Source organism: Crotalus tigris, unplaced genomic scaffold, assembly GCF_016545835.1.
Source record: "Crotalus tigris isolate CLP2741 ecotype Arizona unplaced genomic scaffold, ASM1654583v1 scf7180000019666.216954, whole genome shotgun sequence".
Classification (NCBI taxonomy): Eukaryota; Metazoa; Chordata; class Lepidosauria; order Squamata; family Viperidae; genus Crotalus; species Crotalus tigris.
The window spans coordinates 159249-182070 of NW_024097653.1; the positions used below are offsets into that span (position 1 = coordinate 159249).

At 42.5% G+C, this 22822-nt stretch overlaps 1 protein-coding gene across 1 annotated transcript in view; it reads left to right on the forward strand.

The window, feature by feature from the left end:
* LOC120317498 (contactin-associated protein-like 2) overlaps positions 1-21093 on the forward strand; it is a gene marked incomplete at its 5' end in the record, with an annotated part of 175978 nt that extends 154885 nt beyond the window's left edge. The window contains 2 exons of the mRNA XM_039364145.1: positions 19907-20034; positions 21071-21093. Coding sequence (XP_039220079.1) covers positions 19907-20034; positions 21071-21093 — 151 coding nt within the window. The remainder of the gene's footprint in view (positions 1-19906; positions 20035-21070) is intronic.
* Between the last annotated feature and the right edge of the window lie 1729 nt (positions 21094-22822).

Genomic DNA, 22822 nt, shown 5'->3' on the forward strand with positions numbered 1-22822 from the left:
ATGTTAACGCTTCGAGGTTACAATAAACACACATTCAGCATTCCGCTCTTTGAAGTGTAAAGAAGGAAGTGAGGGCCATAAAGCCCCTTTGTTCTCCCCCTTCTCTCCCTCTTATGGCAGAATCCAGAGAAGGCAGAATTGGGAGTTTCTATATTTGATAATTTAAAGATGAAATATAATTGGATTCTGACAATACCATTGCTTTATCAATAGAGTTTTTTCCAATTAAAAATATTCAATGTCTTTTGTTATTTTAGAAAGCAAGATGGCTCCTATAAATAAGCTAATGTGAAAAAATAGACTTTGTATTTCTTTGACCATTCCTGTTCTAGTTTGATATTTTTTCTGATGAAAAAGTACTTGGCAATAAATTTTGGAATGCTAAGTGCCTTCTTACTATGAGTTACAATTGTCAGCAAAGATAACAATTAGATATGGCAATTAGATCTCTTTTGACCTAACATGTAAGGCACAGAATCCCTAAAAGCTATCATACAATACAACACACATGCAAATGATAATTGCAGTGCAATAAGGATTCCCAAAACAAAATCAAATACCACTAAATAAATGTCTAGGCTACAAAACAGTGGCCAAGGGATACAATAAAAATCTGGCAGTAACACTTTCTCATCAATCTTTTCAGAAGAGTTAAGTCTGGATAAAATTATATCAAACTGTGCAATGGTCCAGAAGGTAATGGTATCAGAGTCCAAGAAAGGTAATGGTTTGGAGACCAAGAAAAATAAATAAGGCTACTTACACCCATCTTTTGTGAGCATAAATAATTTACCAAGTTTACCAAATCAATCATATCAAAATGGTTTTAAATTATTGCTGTCATATAAAATATACATGATAATGAGAGTTGAAATATCCTCACCTGAAATCCTCCTTAGAAACTGTGAACTGAGGAGTAATTTCTCATAGCTAAAGAAATTAAGCTTCCCTATTGTCTCCTTCAGAACTATCAAATCTGTCATCATGAATGGCCAGCTTTATTAGACAGAAGAAACAAGGATGAAAAGCTTAGGTACAGTACAGTAATTCTGTAAGCAGCCTATCCATCTGTCTTCACTCTGCTATGTTGAAATTATCCCAAAACAATTGGATCAAATAGTGCCTAGTTTAAATCCTTCTCTGGTTCTCTCTCAGAACTGTGGTATCTAAGCCATAGATGAGAATATTATTAACAGAAAAATGTATAACATGTTGATTCAAATAAGTTCCAGAAATCTAGCCAAGTAGGCTGATTTCGAGAAAAAAACTATTAGTCAATGCCATAAAGGTGTAATGTGGCAAAGAAATTAATTTTGCCATGATTACCAAGCAGTTCCAAAATTTTCTTTGTCCATCTGGTTTTCATCTTCCCTTTTTATTATTTGCAGACCCTCAGAAAATGACTCAATTCAGAACTTCATGTTTGTTCTAGGACAAGGCTTTTCAACCAGTGGTATGGGTACCACCTGTGGTACATTGGCACTTAGCAGGTGGTACGCGATCATCCTAGAAAAGTGGTAGTGGGGGAGGGGAATGAGCTGACCCGGTGGCAGCACTGTACAAGCCTGAGCGAGCCAGAGGTCCACCCAAGCACTTACAGGAGTATGTAAGACTCCTGTCAGTAGGTGGGCAGGCATAGGTCTGAGTGCAACCTGTCCAGTTTAGTAATGAGCCTGCAACCCCAGCGGAGTTCAGCTGGGCTCTTCCCAGTGGCTGTGCAAGGTGTGGTGCGGTATGAGAGGAGAAAGTCAGCCAACCTGTGATGCCAGTTTCCATAAGTGATTATCTTTAAAACGTCTTTGGTTGTGCACACCATCCGCTCAGCCTGGCTGTTGGAAGCTGGATGAAACGGTGCAGACGTGGCATGATGGATCATGTTGGCCTGTAGAAAAGCCTGAAACTCAAAAGAAGTGAATTGGGGTCCATTGTCAGAAACAAGGACATCTGGAAGTCCATGAGAGGCGAAGATCCCTCTCAACACCTGGATGGTCCTAGCAGTAGTAGTGGAGGAGACTGGAACAACCTCTAGCCATTTGGAATGGTTATCCATGAGGTGAAGGAAGAATTGCCCCTGAAAGGGCCCAGCATAGTCAATATGAACCCTCGATCAAGGAGCATGTGTTAGTTTCTCAGGGCTTTATTTATACATTTTGCATAGACATTAACACATTATTACACTATATCAATACTTGTTTTTGGAAAATTGTAACAATCGCCTCTGACAGTGCAAGATGTTATTGAGTCCCATTAGATCAGAATTCATTCACAGTTGACTTGTAGACAAAATCTACCCAGCTTCCTTCTACATAGTTTTTTCTGAGGTCTAGTCACTTTTAATATGGATCTATCTTGTCTTCTGTTATTAAGCTTCTTGTTTTGATGCCTAATCTTGTTCTTTAAATTCTACACTCATCTATGATTTTACTGGGTTCTAGTAATTTTTGTCTATAAAATTGCAATCTGGAAATTTTTCTTCGGAGATCCCACAAATTGATTTCCAGATATGAGGTTTAAGATATCCTTATTTTTCTCCATTAGTAAAAAGGAGATAAAGTTTATTTGGGGTTTGTTTGTTTTTTGGCATTACCTTTATACAGCTGGCACAGGGGAAGAAACAAGATGGTGACAGAATAGTACCTAAAATAAATGAACTAAGGCTTGCGACCAAAGTCAAAAATAACAAAAAAAGCTTCTTTCAACATGTAAAAAACAAGAAAAAAGTGAAGGAAATGATTGGTCCATTAGTGGGTGGAAGTGGCAAGAAGGTGAGAAGCAACAGGGAGAAAGCAGAACTCCTCCCACCTATGTACAGGGGCCTGAGGCATTTCAGGCCTGGACTGTTGGCAAGCAGTGCACCCATGGACCTGGGCCTCAATCTCTTTATCAAGCCCAGGCCACCAAAGATGGCTGCGCACAAGCGCCTTCATCCAGACTATTCCCGGATGTCTCTCATGCAGAGAAAGCAAGATTCTAATCCTCTATGAGGCCGGGATGACTACCCTGCTACCCTATAGGACACAACCCTTGAAGGTGGATAGCTCGGACTTCCTCTTCCAGAAATTCTGGAACTCTGTGCCAGGACATGTGTCAGGCCATCCTGACAGCACCCATGTCAGCACACGTATAAGCATGTGATCAGTGGCTATTTCAGCAGCCACGTCCCTAGCATCAAGGGGAGACTCAGATAATTCCTGAATGGAAAGTATGTGGTGAGCTGGAGCAGGATCTGACCCCACTATCTGAAGAGGGACTCTGCTGAGGCCATCTGCATGGCCCATTTCTTTGGCCGGTTTGGGAACCAGTGTGTAGTCATATGCAGACAGGAAAATAGACCATCTCAGCAGTGGCTTATGGTCTGTAAAGACTGTGAAATGGCGGCCATATAAAAAAAAGTCATGGAACTTTTTATTCCAGCCACTATGGCCAAGGCTTCCCTATCTATCTGTGTGTAAACATGTTCAGCAGATGATGGGGCCCTAAAATAGTAGGCTACAGGGACTTGTGTCCCATCAGCCTTCAAGTGACTCAACACAGCCCCAGTCCCATAAGGGGATGCATCACAGGCTATGCATATAGGCAAATGCTCATTGAAATGTGCTAGAACCGCATTTGAAGATAGCAAGGCCTTGACCTCTGCAAAACTCCTTTTGTGGACTTTTGTCCACAGCCATGGAGCCTGTTTATCCAAGAGCCGGTGTAACGGCTCAGCCACTACAGCCTTGTGATGGAGGAATGAATGGTAAAAGTTTAACAGTCCCAGAAAAGCCTGGAGTTCGCTTTTGGACTTGGGACTTGGGGCCTGCTGAATTGCTTTAAGCTTAGATTCAGCAGGATGGATGCCTTCAGCATCAATATGGAACCCCAGAAACTCTGTGGAAGTGACTCCAATTTTACATTTGTCTTGCTTTAGCTTCAGCCCCGCTTGGCGGAAATGCAGCAAGACAGCTCTAAGCCTTTCAGCCAGATTTTCAGATGATTCCCCAGCAATGAGAACATCATCATTAGCAGAATAGGCTGCAGGCAACATTAGCAGAATAGGCTGTAGGCTTACTTTCTCAGAGGTTTTACCAGTGTATAAGGAGCAAAATGGAAAAGGCCAGCGCATAGCACAATTCAATATGTGGCTAAAGGAGTGGTGTAAAGGGGAAAGCTTTGGATATATTAATCACGATGTCAGTAGCTGGTCCAATCAAAAGATGTACAAATGTTGGAATATTCATGAACAGGAAGAATCATGTGGTAACTCAGTCAGCCAATGGGAAGAAAGTGCTACTGAGTCTGTGCAAAAAGAGTATTGAGTTAGGAGCTGGATTTCCAATCTCATGTTTGTCTCTGGTCTGTCTCTGTAAGTCTTCATTAAGCTATGTTGATGTAAAGAGGAATGGTATTGTAAATATTTTTATATAAATATAAAGTTATTTGAATCAGCTAAATGCAGTCAACTGTGAGAGCTTCTGATTTATTTTTCACCAATAGAGAAATTAAAATTCTCTAACAAGAACTATTTAACTCGTTTTTTGCATCTGTCTTTACACAAAGGGAAAAAACAGACCAATCAAAAATAGTGCCATAAAAAACAAAATAGAAACACAAGTTAAGATAGGCAAGAAATTGGTAAGTGAGCACCTGTCCAGCCTAGATGAGTTCAAATCACCAGGACCAGATGGATTACACCCCAAGGTTCTCAGGGAACTGGCAGATGTGATATCGGATCGGAACCACTGAACTATATTTTTCACAGGGGAACTACCAGAGGACTGGAAAAGAGCTGATGTAGTTCCCATTTTCAAAAAAGGGAAAAAAATGGATCTAGGAAATTACAGACCTATCAGCCTGATCTCAATACCTGGGAAGATCCTGGAAAAGATAATCAAACAACGAATCAACAAACACCTAGAGGCAAACAAAGTCATTACTAAAAGCCAACATAGGTTTGTCAAAAATAGATCATGCCAGACAAATCTTATTGCATTCTTTGACCAAGTGACAAAATTAGTTGATCAGAGGAATGCTGTTGACATAATTTACTTGGACTTCAGTAAGGCATTTGATAAAGTAGATCACAACCTACTACTTGACAAGATAGAAAAATGTGGGGTAGACAGAATCACCACCAGATGGATCCGTAGCTGGCTGACCGGCCATACTCAGCGAGTGGTCCTCAATGGAACTGCATCTATATGGAGAGAAGTGTGTAGTGGGGTGCACCAGGGCTCTGTTCTGGGCCCAGTGCTCTTCAACATCTTCATCAATGATTTGGATGAAGGGATAGATAGGGAACTCATCAAATTTGCAGACGACACCAAGCTGGCAGGAATAGCCAACACTCCAGAAGACAGGCTTAAGATACAGAAGGATCTGGAGAGACTTGAACACTGGGCACTATCTAACAAAATGAAATGGTGAAAAAAGGAAGGTTCTACATTGAGGCAAGAAAAACCAAATGCACAAGTACAGCATAGGTGGCACCATGCTCAATAGTAGTAACTGTGAGAGGGACCTCAGAGTCCTAGTAGGCAATTACCTAAATATGAGCCAGCAGTATGCTGCAGCTGCCAAAAAGGTCAACACAGTGCTAGGCTGCATTAACAGAGGGATAGAATCAAGATCACGTGAAGTATTAATACCACTCTACAATGCCTTGGTAAGGCCACACTTGGAATACTGCATCCAGTTTTGGTCACTACAATGTAAAAAAGATGTTGAGATTCTAGAAAGAGTACAGAGAAGAGCAACAAAGATTATTAGGGGACTGGAGGCTAAAACACATAAAGAATGGTTGCTAGAATTGGGTATGTCTAGTTTAACGAAGAGAAGGACAAGGGGGGACATGATAGCAGTATTCCAATATTTCAGGGGCTGCCATAAAGAAGAGGGAATTAAGCTATTTTCCAAAGCACCTGAAGGCGGGACAAGAAGCAACGGGTTGAAACTAATCAAGGAGAGAAGCAACCTAGAACTAAGGAGAAACTTCCTGACAGTGAGAACAATTAATCAGTGGAACAGCCTGCCTCCAGAAGCAGTAAATGCTCCAACACTGAAGTTTTTAAGAAGAGACTGGACAGCCATTTGTCCAAAATGGTGTAGGGTTTCCTGCCTGAGCAGGCGGTTGGACTAGATGACCTTCAAGGTCCCTTCCAACTTTACTACTATTACTATCAAAGTACGGGCAAACACCTGGAATATTGCAGAGCGTTCACTCTATCACACTCTGGAAGATGCCAGGGGCTACATTAACCCCAAACTGCAGCCTTTTAACTTTAAATGCTCCCCGGTGCGTTACAATTGTTTGGGCCTCTGCTGTTGCCTAATCAACTGGTAATTGTTGATAGGCCTGAGCCATGTCAAGTTTGGCAAAAACGCGCCCCCCTTTGAAGGCAGCCAGAATGTGGCTTACCACTCACACCGGGTGCGAGTGCTGTTGCAATGCTTTGTTAAGTGTATATCTATAGTCCGCACAAATTCGGACTTTTCCATTGGCCTTCAGTGGCGTGACTATGGGGGTTTCCCATGGACTGCTGTCCACAGGCTCTAAAGTGCCCTGCTGGAGTAGCTTGTCCAGCTCTGCATTAATCTTATTCTTCAACGCGAAGGGCACCCATCTGGGCTTAATCCTAATGGGTGTGATGGCTGGGTCTAAACGTAAAGCAATGGGAGGCTCCTTGTATGAGCCAAGCTCTGAACTGAACACATCAGCAAACTCCTTGCAAACTTCTGCAAGGCCTGTCGTTTGCAAACTGTGAAGTCCAGTCACTTGGATTCCAAGGGCCTCGAACCAATCAAGTCCAATAAGACTCATATGATCATCCCCAACTACCACCACATCTAGCAACCCTTCAAACTTCCTATGCTGCACCTTGAGTGTGGCCTCCCCCTTCATGCTGACTCTGGAATTCTAGAAGTCAGTAAGAATTAAATTTGAAGGCCTGAGTTTAACTCGGAGGCCACTTCTACAACAAATCTTGTTGAAAGTGTCTTGGGAAATGATCGATAAAGCGGACCCTGTGTCCAACTCCATCAATAAGGGAACCCCTTGCAACTTCACATCAATGTAAAGCTTTTTCGTGAGCGGCCTATGGGCCCCGGTTTTAAAAATGCTTCTATGGGATGCACAAAAACCCACCCTGTTCTGGCTGGGGACCCTGGTACCTTTCTGAAGCAATTCTTCCAAAGACCGGTCCTTCTGGTGACCCAAACAGATGGAGGCAATATGGCCTTGCCTACCACATGCCCGGCAAATGGTGGAGAGGAACCGGCAATTGGAGTGCTTGTGGCGTCCTCCACATCTGAAACACTGAGGGAATGAGGTTGCCTTGTCTCTGCGCTCTTGAGGCCTTCTCTCCGCTGGCTGTTGTAGTCGGTCCACCTCCATCTCTGGATCCTATTCAAATTCTTCTCAAGCGACCTCTTGATGGACGGAAATCAAAGTTGGAGGGTTCTTGGCAAGCCGCAAGGCCTTCACAGCTCTGCCCACCACTTTTTCGGCTGAAATTTCTCTCAACGTGTCTTGGAACGAGACATCTTCCTTTGCAAAGATCTTCTGCTGCACCTCACGACTTCTCAGTCCACAAACTAAATGATCCCGAAGTCTCTCTTCCAGGTCCTTGAATCGCATGGCCTAGCTGCTTGTCGTAACGCAGCAATAAAATCTGCAGCAGACTCACCAGGCCTCTGGTCCCTCTGCTCGAATGTGTGTCACCATGCAATCACCAAAAGCTTTGGTTCAAAATGTTCTCTAAGCATTCTTTTCAGCTCAGCATAAGCAATTGATTCAAGTGGTGCTGGGGCAACCAGATTCTCTGCAATATCGAAAGTCTCTTGCCTACAGACACACAGTAGCATAGCAGCTTTAAGACCGTCTTCTTGGATTTGGTTTACCCAAAAGTAGTTCTTTACCCAAGCCACGTAATAACTCCAGCGTTCTGGATGAGCTGTGTCAAATTCAGAGAGATGGCCTAGTTTGGACATCACTACTGCCCGGTAGCCTCATCAACACCTCATGCTGCAAAGGTTGAGAAGGGGTCCCTTTTGCCTAGCTCTCCTCCAGCATTCTCGTATTGGCAGGCAGAGTCGCACTCTCCAGATGCTGAACTTCCCAGCGCTTCAGGCCTTGGTGAGTCAGCCTATCTTCTTTCGTTGTTTCCCTTGCAGCAAATCCCATCCTCGTCGCCAATGTTCTGTTTCCAAGTAAAAGGCATTGAGATGAGCAGGAATAACAAACAGTCTTGTCTTTATTCCATTTACAATAGAACCAACAACAAAATGGCATGGATTGCTCTTATACCCTTTGCAGGGACAGTATCAGCCAATAAATGCAAGGCATTTCTCCCGCCTTGCGCATGCGCACAAGGTGGGAGACAGCCTGTCTGGTCCCGGGCATTCACGTGGTCTGGCTGGGCCTCTCTGCAGCCTCCTGCACCTGCTGAATGACTCAGCAGGCCCAGGACATAACAGTACTGATCCATAATCAGTCAATGACAATTCAATGACAAATCATTGAAATCAGTATCACATTTCTGAAAGGATTACAGGCAACATGAAACTCAAATCAAAATTTTGGATCCATGAATACATTAGAATTTGAAGAAGTATTTTCTCTTTAAAAAAAAGCTTGCCATTAGAAGCATACAAACTCATAAAGTCAATCACAAAATAATTTCAGATAGCAAACTAAAGATACTAAAAGTCAGATTATTTACCAGAATAACTTGTTAGCTAATTCATACTACAAGGAACAAATTCATATTATAAGGAATTTATATTACAAGTCCCATCTTAAAACTTTCTCATCACATATCCTATAATCCCTAACCCTTAAAATTCACTTATTCCAGTTTTTTCTTTTGGGATACCTGTCAAATGTCTTCACCTCAATACCTCCCCAAATCTTCAAACCAACCCCCAGGTTTTGTAGGACATTTGTATTTTACTATAAACAATCAAATAGTCTTGAATCTGAATTTGGACCTCCACAAAGAGCACAATTAATAAAATACGAATCATCATGTCCAAACACAAACACCATATGAAAACCAGGCTTTGTCTTGAGGAATCATGACGCATATTTCACTATTCTTTCGTTGTCTTGATTTGTAACAGATACCTTTGGCCCAGGGCCTCCAAGTCATTCCTGTACCAAACAAGCTGCTTTATATATTTCATCTGTTTTTAATTTATTTTAATTTAATTTTAAAAATGAAGACAAGTCAATGCCAACTTCAGGTAAATGAGAAGATGACTCCAAATCCTACTGAGTCCAGTCCTTCTTTTGCTTTCTAACTTATGAATGCTTTGTGATTAATCACAGCCACCGTTGGCCTTTCAAACTACTATAGGCAATTCAATAAATAAGATGCTACAAGAAATGCTAGAATTCTACTTCAATTGATATAAACTGTAATTAAGAGAATTTTAAAAGTCTGCCAGAGTTTCCCTTTCCTCCATCTTATACAAAAGAGAAACAAGATGAGTAATTTTGAGTAATTTTGTCATACTGAATTGTTTTCCCAGGCTGAACTCAGGTTTTACTAACACTCTTCACATATCTTCTCGAAAGTCATCTCTGGGTTCAAAGATATTTAGAAAAATACTAAATATAAAAAATTTTATATTTATATTTGAAAATTATGTGTAGAATCCTGGAGAATATATTCATATTTAAGCAATAGAAGGGAAAGATTCCTATAGAAATTCCTATATGAATTTGTACTGTAAGGTCCCAGTCCCTTACTTGAATTTGAGATATCATATCTATCTAATCAGATAACCCAAGCGGAGACTTCTTGATCAAGCAGCACTTTATTTGATCAAATTAAGCAGCTTGGTAGCAAACAATCTGGAACACTGGCAGAGTTACATTCAGAAGCGCCACACCTTAGAAAGTTAGTAGAATTGCTTTATAAACTCTATGCGACAATGAAAATCAGACAAGCTATTATATCAAAAGGAAGATGTCAGTCATTCCTGTACACTCCCTTATTTCCTCCTTTAGTATACTCCATCCATGTACATGTTTCCCATACTTGCATGAGATTTCCCTGGTGCAAAAGCTGATTACAAAAAGCAAGAAAGCAACAGTTAGACTAAACAATTTCCCTTTGTTCCCGAACCCTTCATTTTCCTCCCTTTTAATTTTGTAACAGAATACTTTCTGTTACTTGCTGACCAATGACGTATATTCCTTCGTTATTGTGGTGATAATCAGGACATTGGCTGGCTTATGGGGTTTATCATTTCTTACAGAGGATGCTATGACTGTCATCCCTGAGATGGTAGAAGTAACTGTTCTTTGGATAATAAGAATCAAAGATAGCAAAACCAAAATGCTAACATAACCAGAAAATTTTCCCTTCACCAATCACCAAAGATCTCTCCAAACCAGCTTGTATCCATGGCAACTGTTCCAGGTTTACAAAGAAACTGGGTGTACTTCCTCCACACACAGGCAGCAGCATGTAAAAGAAAAGCCATACCCCCCCCCCCCTTGTTTCACAAAACTTTCTTTTGTAGTATTATTTGAACCAATTAATTTTCTTTATCTTTCTGTATGTGTGTTTCTCGCCTCGGGCTAATGGAGGTCCTGTGCAAGCATAGTATAGAGAAGCAAAACAGCATTATGTTATTCTAACTGCCCTTAATTTGTAATTATTTCTAATACAGCTTGTAGTCTAACAATTCTATTAAACATACAAACAAGAGTCCTATAACTTATACATTCCATCTTCTTGCCACGTAGTAGGTCCGACTGGGACAGCCCAGTTGAGGGTGGCATCTGTCAGATTGGTCCATAAGATAGATAGCTGGGGAATGTTTGCCAGGGGATTTTGGGGTTGGGCCAAGTCAGTGGTAATCCACCAAAAGGATGCTGAGGTGCTCACCTACAAGAGATGTTCACACCTAAGTCTCCCCAAGATCTTTACCAGAACCTTTTCTTTTTAAAACAGAAGTTTCCCACTATGGATGTGGTCAGAGTCCACATATTGGGTCTATTTGTGGCTTTTCAAATGGGATTTTGACTAATCAGGGCAGTAAAATTTATTTCATGTGCTTCCTAAGGCCATTGTTCACCCATGTTAGTACCCATATCATATAGCAATTAGTCACATTTAGAGATGAAGCAATTATTTTGGGCCAGATCAATAAAAAAATTCTTTGAAACTGAGGGAATTTCAATTGTGGTTTCCGGTTCTTCGTAAAAAGAATGAAAAACTCAAAAATGTTTCTGAGATGGTGGTATAATAGTGTCAAGTTGAACCCTTATTTGTGTCCAGTTCAATTGATAGTTGGTTCAAATGATGCTGAGAAATCTGCTAGTCTGATTATCTCGAAGCACACCAGGTTGCAGGAATTAGCATTGCACCTTTAATCATGTTGAATTTTCCCTTGATTGTGTCAGGTTGGGTAGGATGTATAAATATATTATGCATGAAATGAATAGGCCTGTTTCCACTCCATCGCTCCACACTTAGTCCATTTAGCTTGATTATAGTCAATAGCTGTACATGTATCAAAGGAGATTCTGGCATTTGACCATAAGTCTCGTGTTATTCTTTCGAAAGAGGTAATGTCTGTGCCTTATATTTGGTAATTGCAATGCAGTGTTCACACCTTGATTCTGCGAGTCGGATCTGAAACATTGAGCCATCCTGAGGGTCAAGCATATTAATGCAAGTATTTGACCCATGGCCTGAACCATCCTTCCTTCTTCCAAAGAAGGTACGAGGGAAACAACAGTAGCAAAATAAAAATGTTGCAATGCATAGTCCAAACGTTAGAAACACGATTTCCAGTCCAATCCATTGAAGTTTTTCTCCTAGTTAGATGGAAACAGTTCAACAGGCGAGGCAGGTCGAAATTTCACTTTCAGACTGTCCAGCTGCAAAGCTTGTCACTGGAGAGGGAATGATGGGACTTTCCATGGACTCACACCTTGATTCTTTCACTCTCACTGCAGTTGAGGTTAGGAGAATTGGCGTGGTTGGTGTTGAGTCCTCAGTTAATGGCAATGACGGCGCAAGACATTCTATGGTTTCAGGAACTCTTTATTGCTCTTCAGTAGCCCCTGTTACAACTCTGAGCAGAACAAACCTCTCAGCCTCTCTTAAAGATGATCCCCAGGCCAAAAAGCAACATTTAGGCGTGCTGCATGCCTCGCGCATGCGCGCGAGCGCTGACGCCAGCCAGTCTGGTCCCGGGCAACTTGCAATTGCCTGGGACCATTGCAACGTCCCAAGACTGCCTTTGCAGGCTCGGGACACAACACCCCTTCCCCCCGGCTAAGACTACATGAATAATTACACGTGACCTCAACACAAGCGTGGTGTGTCCACCCTTGCTCAATGGTACCATGCTATTGTTCTGGGGATTAATTCCCCAGTGTCCCCTTTTCCGGCTTCCACAGAAACACCCTCTTACTGTTTCTGCTTGGCCAGCAGAGTTATACAATCTTCAAGTTATTTGGGAGACCTCTTATCTCTCTGTGATCTGCATAGGCCCTGATAATTCCCAGGTACACCTTGTCCAGAGGAGGCTATAGGTTCACCCCCTTTCTCAGACCCTGGTGGCCCCCGTGGACCATGCCCCGTTGCCTGGCCTGCTTGCTTGCCCACCGGGCTCGTCAGACCAGGACTTTGCTCTCTCTCTAACCTGGTGACCTGCCTAGTTGCAGGCGTTCTGTCCCCTCTAGAAGGCTGCCACTGTTGGGCAACTCTGAAAAGCCTCTCAAGCCCACACTGGACCTAGGATGAGGCTGCCTTCCTCCACTCCCCAGTTCCATAGTAGGACTGTCTGTAATTTCAGCACTGTCCCAAAACTCAGTTGCCCCCTCCGTTGAACCAGAGGGTTCAGGATCTGGATTTGGCCCTTCTATCACTTCCCTATGGAAGTGTCCTTTTCTGGGGACGGTGGCGATGTTGGGCCAATTGCGTTGATTGTGTGCCAGCTCTCTTGCAATGTTTGAGTTATTAGGATGCTCCCGGTTATTCTCCCTGACTGGAGTGCTGAAAGGTGTAAGTGTGTAATATTATGCCCCCGGGGTGACTCCCTGGCTGGAGTATGCACTGTAGCCTGTGCGCTAGCTGGTTCCCCTGAATTCCTGTTCGGAACACTCACGGAATCTTGTGATAGGCCGTCTGTGGCCTCTCTGTTGGGGCCTGGTTGCTGCCAACACCCCTCCCTTTGCCCGTAGGGGTCCCCCTCCCCCCTGGAAAAGAACCAGGAGTCTCTGAAGGTAAGTCCAGTCTTGTACGCAGCTGGTCGATATGCCGTCGCAGGATACGACCGTCATCCAAGGAGATCTTGTAGAACAAAGGACCTGTAACCTTGCAAACTAGAGCAGGAACCCACAAGTGACCTGGCCCGTAGTTACGGGTCCATACAGGGGCACCCACTTGCAATTGCCTCGGTGCCCTGGGTTGTGTACCCCTAGGAGGCAGTCTGTCCAGGTGCAACCGGTCAAGTTTAATAGTCAGTTTGCGCCCCCAGCAAAGTTCAGCTGGGCTTCTCCCCATAGAAGTGAAAGGTGTAGTGTGGTAAACAAGGAGGAAGTCAGCCAACCTGTGATGCCAGTCCCCATAAGTCAGTTTCTTTAAAGCATCCTTGGTGATGTGGACCATCCATTTAGCCATCCCGTTGGTGGAAGGGTGGAAGGGCGCAGAGGTGGCGTGACGAATCATGTTGGCCTGTAAGAAAGCTTGGAATTCGGAAGAAGTGAATTGAGGGCCATTGTCAGACACCAAAACATCCGGAAGCCCATGTGCAGCAAAAATCCCCCTCAGTACTTGGATAGTCTTTGCAGTGGTGGTGGAAGAGACAGGTACAATCTCAAGCCATTTTGAATAGCTATCAACCAGGACCAAGAAGAATTGACCCTGAAAGGGCCCAGCGTAATCGATGTGCACCCTAGACCATGGAGACTGTGTTTCTTCCCATCTATGCACAGGAGTCTGAGGCATTTCTGGGCATGAGTGCTGACAAAGATGGCAAGCGTGCACCTTAGCCTCAATTTCCTTGTCTAACCCAGGCCACCACAAATGGCTGCGCGCAAGCGCCTTCATTCGTACAATGCCAGGATGACCCTCGTGAAGGGAACCTAAGACCCTAGACCTCATTGAGGTAGGAATGACAACTCTGCTGCCCCACAGCAGACAACCCTGGAAGGTGGGTAACTCGTTCCTTTTCAGCCAGAAACTCTGAAACTCAGTGCCTGGACAACTCTCTGGCCATCCAGACAAAACCCAGGATAAGACACGAGAGAGTGTGAGATCTGTGGCTGATTCAGCAGCCACATCCCTGGCGTTTAAAGGTGATTCAGGCAGTGCCTGAATTGAAAGGATATTGATTGCTGGGGCAGGATCAGCCTCTACTACTTGTAAGGGTAATCTACTGAGACCATCAGCATGGCCCATTTCTTTGCCAGGTTTGTGAATTAGAGAAAAGTCATAGGCTGACAGGAATATTGACCATCTGAGCATCCTGGGGGAGATGATGTGGGGGGTCTGTTTGTTAGTGGTAAACAACCCCAACAAAGGCTTATGGTCAGTGTAGACCGTGAAATGTCTGCCATATAAAAAATCATGGAATTTTTTAATTCCAGCAACAACAGCTAAGGCCTCCCTATCTATCTGGGTATAGTTTCTTTCAGCAGCAGACAATGTTCTGGAGTAATATGCAACAGGAACCTGAGTGCCATCCGGTCTGAGGTGGCTGAGTACTGCTCCTACTCCATAAGGGGAAGCATCACAAGCGATGCACACAGGAAGAGTTTCATTAAAATGTGCAAGCACATTGTTGGATGTTAGCAAGGCCTTAACCTCATTGAAGCTTGCTTCATGTGCTTGTGACCATTGCCACACTGCCTGTTTGTCCAGAAGTCTATGAAGTGGTTCAGCTACATTAGCCTTATTAGAAATGAATGAATTATAAAAATTCAAGAGGCCCAGAAAAGCTTGTAGTTCAGCTTTGGACTTAGGCCTAGGAGCTTGCATGATAGCTTTTAGCTTGGACTCAGCAGGATGAATCCCATTGGCATCAATTTTGAATCCCAGAAAATCTGTAGAAGGCACCCCAATTTTACATTTGTCCTTTTTAAGCTTAAGTCCTGTTTTCTGGAACCGCAACAGGACAGCCCTCAATCTCTCAGCTAAATTTTGGGTGGAGTCTCCTGCAATTAAGACATCATCAAAATAGGGGCAAACCCCTGGTATACCCCTCAAGGTATTTTCCATTACACTTTGGAAAATTCCAGGAGCCACGTTTACTCCAAATTGTAGTCTCTTGACTTTGAATGCCCCCCTATGAGTTACAATTGTTTGTGCTACAGCAGCAGCTTCATCAACAGGCAGCTGTTGATAAGCCTGTGCTAAGTCAAGCTTTGCAAAAACATGCCCCCCTTGAGGGAGGCCAGAATATGGCTGACTACAGGTACAGGATAGGCATGTTGTTGCAATGCCTTATTGAGAGTGCATTTGTAATCTGCACAGATGCGAATGTCCCCATTAGCCTTAAGAGGCGTAACTATGGGAGTTTCCCAAGGACTGGAGTCAACAGGTTCTAAGACTCCTTGCTGAATCAATTTGTCCAATTTAGCATCAATTTTCCCTTTTAAAGCAAAAGGTACCCTTCTTGCTTTTACTCTGATAGGAGTAACAGTGGGGTCCAACTTCAAAGAGACTGGGGGCCCTTTGTATGTGCCCAGCTGTGGGCTGAAAACATCTGCAAATTCTTTGCAGACTTCCTGTAAATCTACTGTTTGCAAGCTATTGAGCCCTGTAACTTGTATTCCCAAGGCCTCAAACCAATCGAGTCCTATGAGACTCGTGCGCTCACCCCCCACTATCAATACATCTAATGGACCTTCAAAATCCTTATACTGTACATTAAGGGTGGCCTCCCCCTTAACACACACTTTGGAGTTTTGAAAGTCTGTTAGCACTATATTAGAAGGCCTAAGCTTGGCCTGAAAACCACTACCAGAACAAATCTTTCTGAATATGTGAATGGAAATGATTGAAAGTGCAGACCTAGTGTCTAGTTCCATGACCAATCGAACCCCTTGCAACTTCACCTTAAGTGACAGTTTCTTTTTGAGTGGCTTGTGTGTGCCTGTCCTATAAATGCTTCTTCGTGAAGCACAGAAACCCACCCTGTTTTGGCTGGGGACCCTGGTACCTTTCAGGCACAATTCTTCTCAGGGTTGTACCTTCTGATGGCCCAGACACACAGCTGCTATGTGGCCTTGCTTCCCACATGCTCTACAGATTGCAGAACGGAACTTGCAGTCGGTCCTCTTGTGGCGACCTCCACACCCGAAGCACTTGGGTACAGGTGAAGACTTTTCTTTGCCTTCCCTCTGCTTCCCTTCTTTGGTTGGGTAGAGATGATCTACTTCTTCATCAGGTTCCTCTTCTGAGCTTCCTTGGACTCCCTTGTGGTGCACGGAAACAGCTTCTGGAGTACTTCTGATAGGCCTCATATTCTTGATTGCCCCACTTGCTGCCTCTTCTGCAGTAACCTCTCTCAAGGCATCTTGGAACGATATGTCCTCTTTAGCGAAAAGTCTTTGCTACACATCTCTGTTTCTCAGCCCACATACAAATCTGTCTCTCAGCCTTTCCTCTAAGTCTTTAAACTCACAATGCTTAGCTGCTCTTCTTAATGCAGCAATGTATTCTTTAGCTGATTCACCAGCCCATTGATCCCTCTGTTCAAAAGTATGTCTCCAAGCAATAACAGACAACTTGGGCTGAAAATACTCTTTTAATAATTTCTTTAAATCTGTGTAGGTAACAGATTCAAGAGGTGCAGGGGCTACTAAATTTTCAGCAATTTCAAATGCATCTTGACCACAAACACACAGTAGGGTGGGGGCCTTTAAGCCATCTTCTCTTACTTGATTAACTCTGAAATAATTTTCTGTTCGGGCCACATTAGATTCCCATCTTTCTGGATGTGTAACATCAAACTCAGAAAGTTTCCCTATCTTTGCCATCTTCAGTAAAGCAGGAAGGGTCTATCAGCCAGCTTACCTCCAACGAAGCTGTATTGGCAGGCAGTTGCTGAATTTAACGCCGTTTCCTCACTGTCTCAGGACTCCAGGGTAAGCTTACAATTCTTTGTGTAATTGTAAGGCAATCCCACCTTCGTCTCCAGTGTTGAGTCCTCGGTGGATGGCAATGACGGCGCGAGACATTCTGTGGTTTCAGGAACTCTTTATTGGTCTTCAGTAGCCCCCGTTACAACTTTGAGCAGAACAAACCTCTCAGCCTCTCTTAAAGACAATCCCCGGGCCAAAAAGCAACATTTAGGCATGCGGCACGCCTCGCGCATGCACGCGAGCGCTGGCACCAGCCAGTCTGGTCCTGGGCAGCTTGCAACTGCCCGAGACCATTGCAACGACACAACAGTTGGGATCACTCAGGACTGGTATTTCTAGGTTCTTTTCACCTTAACCCACTCTCCAGGAGCAATGATTAGTCAGAGACAGATGATAGGGCAGCCTGGGCCTATACTGAGATAGCAGACAAAACCTGTGCCAGATTATGCAAATACTGAGTAACATTCTTCTTCATTGACATTCTTGAACCTTTGTGCATGTTCCATCCATCATTTCAAATGGGACAAGGCAAATTTTCCAAAGTTGAGGCCTGTATTGAAATGGCCTCACCACTAAATGTCACAACCTATCCAGCTACTGTGTACCATCCACAACATCAGCCAAAACCAAAACACATAACCCCTCCCCTCTCAACATTCATTTCCTTCATGTACTTGTGTGCCATTTCAGCTTCCTCTGTGCATCTTCTACTATCAACTTTACCTGAGTAACTTTTTCTCTTTTACTATTAATCAATCTTCTTTCTTTCCAACTTTCACATTCCTCTTGTGTAGCCAACAGGCTTGAGCTAACCACAGGGGATGGGGAAGAAAGCCCCCCCCCAGCCTCCAGTAACATTCTCTTCTCCAACATCCAATATCCCACATCCACTATGCCCCCCTTTTCAGCTACTTTGCTACATCAATCCATAAACAAGTCAGGCTGAACCTTTATCTGCAATTCTATCACTTCATGTTCCAATCAGACTACTTCATTGAGCTCAACAACTGGGCAGGTTTCAAATCAGCTGGTTTCTTTCTCCCAACCCAGTCCTGAACTAAAAACTTATTTTTCAGTGCAGTTTCACAAAAGAAAAAAAGCTTAATGAAATATTCTGAGTTAATGTACTGTATATGTGTGTGTGTGTGTGTGTGTGTGTGTGTGTGTGTGTGTGTTTTCTGAGGTTTTCGCGGGTGTTTGTATGTAGGTCTTTGGTTATTTGGGTTTTCTCCCGAGTCAAATTGGAAGCGTCTTGGCGCCGTCCCGACAAAGTCTCACTCGTCATCTTCAGGCTGGTGTCTTCGGCTTCATGCTTCTAGGAGCACGAAGCTAAAGACACCAGCCTGAAGATGATGAGTGAGACTTCGTCTGGATGGCACCAAGACGCTTCCAATTTGACGCGGGAGAAAACCCGAATAACCAAAGACCTACATATATATATGTGTGTTTGTCTGTGTCTGTGTCTGTGTGCAAAGAGTGAAATTAGAGCATCAAACCTTTGAAAACATTTACAAATCTAAGCAAAACAATTCAAACTAATTTTCCTTTGGTTGATAATGGGTTAACTAACATTCCCACTATGTTCTGTTCCATTTGATTACAATCTTTATCTGGTTACAAGTTCTGCTAAACAACTCCTGGCAGGTTGAATTCTACATATTATCAAATATATTTCATTTGATTTTTCAGCTCCAAAACTGTAACAATGTAATTGGTAGTAGCTGTTAGTAGCTGTCCTGACAAGAAGTATCAAGGGAAGAATTCCTCCATCCTTCTCCCTAGTCATCTCACAGTTAGACTATTATAATGCACTCTACATAAGGCTATCTTTGAAGAGCATTCGGAGCCTACAACTAGTGCAGAGTGTGGCAGCACAGGTAGTTTTGGGTGACCCAAGAATGGCTCCTTAACACCACTGCTCTGCAAGCTACATTACTTGCCAGTCTGCTTCCGGATGCAATTCGAGGTATTGGTGATCACCTTTAAAGCCCTTCATGACATGGGTCCAGGTTACATGAAGCACCATCTCACCCCTTTGGGATTGGCCTTATGCCAGCAGAGGAGATATGCTACAGATTCCATCAACCCAATTATTTTGGCTGGTAGTGTCCAGGGGAGGGTGTTTTCACTGTTGCTCCTGCCCTCTGGAACATTTTTCTACCCAATGTGAGGTTGGCCTCAATTCTTCTATTCTTTTATAAGAGTCTAAAGACCTGTCTCTGCCAGTTGGCCTGGGCCCCAATGGGGAAACAGCACAGTGGAGGTGATTGATCAAGCAACAACAGATCCCGCCTCCCTCCATTTGACTCTCTCCCTCTCCATGTGCCCTTAATTTTAAATATTGGTTTTAATGTACTCTTGTTTTAATGTAGATGCATTTTTATATCTGTAAGCCACCCACAGTTATCTTATGGTAAGATGGGAGACCAATAAATATTATAAATAAATAATTTTTACCAACTTAAGAGGTGTAGATTTTAACCATTCTGGGAGTTGAAGTCCATACCTCTTAAAGTGAAAATACTGATCTAAAGGAAAGATTGTCAGTTCCTAAAAACAAAATCCTTGACCCTGGTTGAATCTTCAGGAGTAGGCTGAAAAAATGGAAGCTTATACTTGAGGCTGGATCTAGACAACCAAAGGCAGCAATAAAATAATATTTTAGAGGCACAATAGTTAGAATGCAGTATTGCAGACTGATTCTACTCACTGCCAGAAGTTCGATCTTGACTGGCTTAAGATCCACCCAGCCTTTCAGTAAACAACACCTCTCTTATTAAATATGTTTGATTTTTCTTTCTTTTCACTACATAGGAGAAAAGATGCTGGTTTTTTATCTTACAAAGACCATTTACCTATCAGTCAAGTGGTGGTTGGAGATATTGGTCGGCCAGGCTCTGATGCCAAGTTAACTGTGGGCCCTCTGCATTGCCATGGAGACCGTAAGTGTGTATGAAGGATTTCCTTATTTTGTGTTAAAACCTCTTCTCATTCTGCTTTTCAAAAAGCAGTCATTGCATCTTAGTCACTGAGGGAATTAAAGGTATCAACATCCAGTTATCACTCTTACAAATGAGGTAGATTGTAATTAGTCAATGAGATCTTGCAACATCTGGGAGATTTCAGTCACATTATATCATGACCAAGAATATCTAAGACAAGTTTCAGCTTGATAAAGTCCTTTAAGATATGTTTTATATGATAGATATCAAAATATATTAATACCGTTTTCAAAAATATTTATAAAGAATTATTGTATACTGAATAGATGTACTTGATTTTCTTCTTAAGTGTGGGCATTCATCTTTATTGTGGAACCAATTAGATAACTTGGACTATTCAATTAAGTACAGTTGAATAGTCCAAATTATCCAATTGATTAATATGCACAGAAATACAACAGCATAGAGCATCTTTTAATACCTGTGATGCTGCTGAAAGCTGCTGTTAATGCCATTGGCACTACTATTTATATTGCAATGAACTAAATTTATAGAGATATAAATAGTACCATTATGATTAAATTCATCTTTGGAAACTTGCATATGAAATTAACATCAGTGCTGGTGAGAGGTTAAAGTCATTTTATAAATCAAAATTGCCTTTTTTTAGTATGTATTTGAACTTGAAGCCTAAATAAGGAAGTGTAAATCTTCTAGTTTCTGACTTTTTATTTAAGCTTGCTATGGATTATATACAAATCATATGCACCCATTTTCTTTCCTTGAAAAATAATTTCCTTCTTTTTGCCAATATTACTCAACATAAAGTATACATTTAGTAGCATCAAGAGCTTCAGTCCTTATTGTACTACTTCTTATCCTAAACTGAATACCCTATATACACTTTGCTTTCATTTATAATGTAAATTGGACAGGATAGCAGATAAGGCCTGAATGAATACTGCTTTAAGAGCTGTAAGTTTCTTTTATGCTTTTTAATTTTATTTTAGTATAGTTTATATTCTGTCTCATGCAGAGAAGGTTACTGGTTCCACTTGAAACAGACAGATAAACTCAGTGAATAAGTCATACAAAGATTACTTTTATTCCAGGTATCCTCAAGACATTAACTTATAGTTATAGTCAAAGTTCTTCCAGAATGTAGGTATTCTGTCTCATGCAGAGAAGGTTAGACAATTAGACTACATTTCCCAGAAGCCATCTCTTAAGGAGACAGCATTAACCCTTTAAATGCTAAATATTCTAACACAGTTCTTAAGCTAATGTATGCTCTCGCCAGAGTTACATTGGTCCAGCACACTCCCCCCTTGGAAATGTAAATTTCCACTATTAACTAAAATAAGCAAAAACGTAGCATCAAACAATGCAATTTTCACTATTAGCTGACTATTAACTAGAATAAGCAAAAACATGGCATCAAACATGCATTTTTCACTATTAACTAACTATTAACTAGAATAGGCAAAAAACATGATATCAAAACATGCATAACTATAACTGAGATAAGCAAAGGCATTACATCAAACAATGCAATTATGAGGTAAACACAATATACATAGTTTGAGGATCAATCTTCAAGTTCGGTCTTCTTCAGCAGCAGTACCAAGTCGGTGATCAGTCTGGTATAAAGCCTCTTCACGAGAGTCTTTGAGTCACAATCTGACTCATGTGGCTACATAGTCTGGATCTCAACTTGGTGAACTAGTCCATCAGAGCTGGGCAGGACCTGGTACACAAGTCCTATGCGCCAAGAGTTCCGATGTGCATCCTTGTCTCTCAGCAAGACAAGGTCTCCTTCTTCTAGGTTAGGCTCTTTGGTCTTCCATTTGCGACGATCCTGAAGGGTAGACAAGTATTTTTGCTTCCAGAAGGTGTTGGCCAGCAGTTGAACTTGTCTCCATTGCTGTTTATACATGTCTTTCGGAACAAAGTTCCCTAATGGTGCTGGCCAGTCACCTGTCTTCAGGGTTAACAAGGCGGCTGGGGTGAGGATAGTTGGATTTTCAGGATCAGAAGAAACTGGAACCAAAGATTGAGCATTGATGATGGCTGCTACTTCTGCCATGAGGGTAGTGAGAACCTCATGCATTAGTGTGAGCAACTTTGTCAACATAGAGTCCAAGATTTTGCGGGCTACACCAATCATGTGCTCCCACACTCCTCCCATATGGGATGCATGTGTGATGCATAGGGAGGATTGAATGTCCATACACAATTTTGGGCCTTCAGGTATTTGTCAATTATTGGGTCATGGCAAATGCCTTCAATAGTCTGTAAGTTCTTGCTCCTACAAAATTAGTTCCTTGGATGCCAAGACAAGTGAACAGGACGATTACTGCTTTGCTCAATATGTGGGGTCTCTGTTTGGCGGGACGTTTGAAGCAGGCTGGTTTTAGGAAATGGTTAGAAAGCAGTTTCTCTGTCTCCTTGCCCATTGTGGACAAGCAGATGATCTGGCCAGTTGTTTTCTCTGCCTGTCTGAGAAATTTGCTGGGTGCCTGAGGTCGAACATTGGCACCTTGATCTGGGTCTAGAAGTGCATAGTGTTCTGGTCCTTGTGGCATCAGGCTGTCTGAACAAGCCAAGAACTCAGGACTCTTTAGCCAGATCAATTCTGCCAACTGTGATGCAAGAATGGATTGCTTAGCTTGGTCCACAAGGTTCTGATCTGTTAGCATATACTCCATTGCTCAGGGTTTGAAATTCTTTTAATACTTTCTACTCTATTGCTTACATATACATAGAAGCATCTGCTTTGGTTGTAGAT